This window comes from Hylobates moloch, unplaced genomic scaffold, assembly GCF_009828535.3.
Source record: "Hylobates moloch isolate HMO894 unplaced genomic scaffold, HMol_V3 SCAFFOLD_1, whole genome shotgun sequence".
Taxonomy (NCBI): Eukaryota; Metazoa; Chordata; class Mammalia; order Primates; family Hylobatidae; genus Hylobates; species Hylobates moloch.
In genome coordinates, this window is record NW_026652276.1 from 146,191,002 (window position 1) to 146,194,649 (window position 3,648).

The 3,648-nt window shown below is 42.9% G+C and overlaps 1 protein-coding gene across 1 annotated transcript in view; it reads left to right on the top strand.

Moving 5' to 3' along the window:
• Positions 1-2,778, top strand: part of HYCC1 (hyccin PI4KA lipid kinase complex subunit 1) — a 204,359-nt gene extending 201,581 nt beyond the window's left edge. Inside the window, exon 11 of the mRNA XM_058446541.1 lies at positions 2,514-2,778. Coding sequence (XP_058302524.1) covers positions 2,514-2,635 — 122 coding nt within the window. The 3' untranslated portion in view covers positions 2,636-2,778. The remainder of the gene's footprint in view (positions 1-2,513) is intronic.
• The last annotated feature ends 870 nt before the right edge of the window (positions 2,779-3,648 follow it).

Below are 3,648 nucleotides of genomic sequence, written 5' to 3' on the forward strand. Positions count from 1 at the left end.
CGACAGAACTAGGGTGCATCTCAAAAAAAAAAAAAAAAGAAAAGAAAAGAAATATTTGCACCAGCCTGGGCAACATGGGGAAACCCTGTCTCCATAAAAAATGCAAAAATTGGCCAGTCACAGTGGCTCACACCTGTAATCCCAGCACTTTGGGAGGCCGAGGCAGGCAGATCATGAGATCAGGAGCTCAAGACTAACCTGACCAACATGGTGAAACCCTGTCTCTACTAAAAATACAAAAATTAGCTAGGTGTGGTGGTGCATGCCTGTAATCCTAGCTACTCAGGTGGCTGAGGGAGCAGAATCACTTGAACCCAGGAGGTGGAGGTTCCAGTGAGCCGAGATCGCGCCACTGCACTCCAGCCTGGGTGACAGAGTGAGACTCTGTCTCAAAAATAAATAAATAAATAAAAGCAAAAACTAGCTGGGCATGGTGGTGTGTGCCAGCTACTTGGGGTTGCTGAGGTGGGAGGATGGCTTGAGCCTGGGAGGCAGAGGTTGCAGTGAGCCATGATCATGCACTGCACTCCAGCCTGGGCAACAAAGCAAGACCCTATCTTTAAAAAAGAGAAAGAAAGAAAGAAACATTTGGAATCCCTCAAGCAATATGAGTGCCAAAGCTTAGAAAAGGAGTTGGCATAGAAGAATCACCTCAAAATAATAATTATCATGATAGCAATAAGAATGCTCAAGCCAGGTGTGGTGGCTCAGACCTGTAATCCCAGCACTTTGGGAGGCCAAGATGGGTGAATCACTTGAGCCTCAGAGTTTGAGACCAGCCTGGCAACATGACAAAACCCCATCTCTACAAAAATAAATAAATAAATAAATTTTAAAAATACACAAAAATTAGCTGGTGTGGTAGCGAGCACCTGTAGCCTCAGCTACTTGGGAGGCTGAGGTGTGAAGGTCGCTTGAGCCCAGGAGGAGCTCACCCCACTGCACTCCAGCCTGGGCAACAGAGCGAGACCCTGCCTCAAAACAAACAAACAAACAAAAAAACAAACAAAAGAATGCTAACACTGTTATTACTATGTGCTAGGCACAATGTCAAGCTACCTGCATGTACTATCTTATTTAATTCTCACAACAGTGCCATGCAATTGTTGCTACTGTTACCCTCATAGAGTAGTGAACTACCATCATCCCTTGCCACAGTCATTATTATAACCTCCTTTCTGGTCTTATTGCTTCCATGGAGTAAGCAATACTTTTACCCTTCTGGAGTCCACTCTTGACAAAATCAACCACAGCCAATTTTATAAAACAAAATCAGACCACATAAGTCCTCTGCTAAAACTCTCCAGTTGTTTCCTGTCACTGAATAAAATCAGAAGTCCCACAGTGGCCACAGGGTGCATATGTCCTAGTTCCACGTACCTCCCTCATCTTCTACTCTGTCCCACACAGACCTCACTCCAGCCACACCAGCTTCTTGTCATTCTTGGAACAGGCCAACCTTAGTCTCACCTTGGTGTCTGCAATCGCTGTCTCTCCCCAGGATGTGACTCACTCTCTTACCTTATTTGGTCTCTGCTCAGACCTCATGACCTGAAGAGCCTTTCCTGGTGGCTCCATCCAAAGTAACTTCCCTCCTTCACTCTCTGCCCTTCCCCCACCCCAACCGCTGACCTTTGCCTCCCTCTGACACTCTATTAAGTGCCTCTCTGTTCTCCCATTCATTGTTTCTCCAATCATAAGTATGTGAGCTTATAAAGTGGGGGCTTTATCTTGTTCTCCCCTGAATCCCCATCTCTTAGAAAACATACTAACTCAGTAAATATTTCTTGAGTATCTGTGGTGGACAGAAGTAAAGTGACTTGTCCAATATTCAGAGCTAATAAGGGGTGATTTACACTCTGAACTCCTAGACTGTTAGAGAAGGCCGTCCTTTGGGAAGAGGAAAAAAAATACAGATGGAAGAGTTTAGTACCGAAGATGGGAATGAGAGAAAGGCCTTTCTCCTCTCTGCCAGGGAATGCTCAATGGAACATTTTTTTTTTTGAATGCATGCAATAACCAAAAGACAATTGTATAAAAGGCAAAAACTAAGGGGCAGACATTGAGACTTCAGCAAGTTAGGAGTTTGTCAGTAAATTGGAACCAGAGTTGTTTCTTTCTGGGCTATGCAGTTGCTAGTAGCTCTCTGCTTCAGCCTTGCTGTCTAATTGTCATATGTAGGAATCATGCAGCTGCAGAACTATGTACCCTGTCTCTTAAAGCAGCTCCGTAGTGGTCATTCTGAGCAAATTAATTTAGGATTAGCCCAGAAATAACTAATACCTCCAGGGTAGCCAGAATTGCAGTCTGCCTATTAACATTTGCTTTGTTCCATTGCTTTAGAGTCATATTCAATTTATCAATTTCCCTCTTCCAGTTTTTGGCATGGTATCCTTTTGTCCCTTTCTCCTGTATCATAACTCTCAGGGAGCCTAGCTCACTGTGTGTTGAATACTTTAAACTTTTTTTTAAGTAATTATACAATTTTTAAAATGGCTTATCTTTTTGGCTAGGGGGAAGCAAGGGAAGTCGAAAGAATAGCACCTCAAATGATGTGGACTCAGTTTCTTGCTGGAATTTGCAAAGCCGATTTAAATACAATCTTAATGGTCAGAAGATTGTTTTTAAAATATAGAAATTCAAGAAGACAGACTTTGAGAATGCAAATTTGAAGAACTTGGAATCTTTTTCATTTCAAATATAATATTAACCACAGAGCTTGTCTAGCTGGATGCCACAGTCTGTACAACATAAGGAAATCATCATAATAAAAACAGCTTCACGGCCTTGCTGGTGTTTGGTGCTGTCTTTGCCCTTACACCATTTTTTGCATGTTGTTGTTTAGAAAAATAGCAGTGTATGTAGGAGATCTAAAGGGCAGATCATTAAATCATAGCCTCTAGCTATGAACCAATGAATGAGTGTCAACAGAGGAAGTGTGATGACTTATAATACAGAAATGATGCTTCCAAAGCTTTCCAACGTTGTTTACATCACTGTCGGGGGCAAAATAAAGTTTACGTGGAGAAAAAAAATTCAAGAATGCCTGAAAGTCACATAGCAATTATGATAAAAATTCAAAGCAGTTCACAGGCAGGAATAAAGGTGTAAGGAGGGCAGGGTCTAAACTGGTGCAATTTGTGTGGGGAGGGAGGGGATGATGGTGGGAGACAGGGGAAGGGGAAGAATCATTTAGCTCTCCGTGGATTTATGTTTAGCATTCTATTAAAGAACACTAGGATTTAATCCAATGCTGGCTTTACTCTAAATCTGTTTGATTATGCAGGCAGGGAGCCGAAGGGCTGGAGGCTAAGGATTGACTTGCTTTGTTAACTAGAGAAGCAGATGGGGTTGGGAGGTTCTGTGCTGTGTCTCTCCCTTCACAGACAAGGCTGAACCTGGGAGCAAAATAAGGAGTTGGAGTTGGGTGTGGTTGCTCACACCTATAATCCCAGTGCTTCAGGAGGCTGAGGCAGGAGGATTGCTTGAGGCCAAGAGTTCAAGACCAGCCTAGGCAACCCGGGAGATTCTGTCTCTACAAAAAATTTTTTTAATTAAAAAAAAAAAAGAAGTTTGGGGGCCCTTCAATCTTGGAGCTCTAAGGCCACATCTAAGGGAGTGGAAATGTGGTTGGGGTTGTGAACAAGT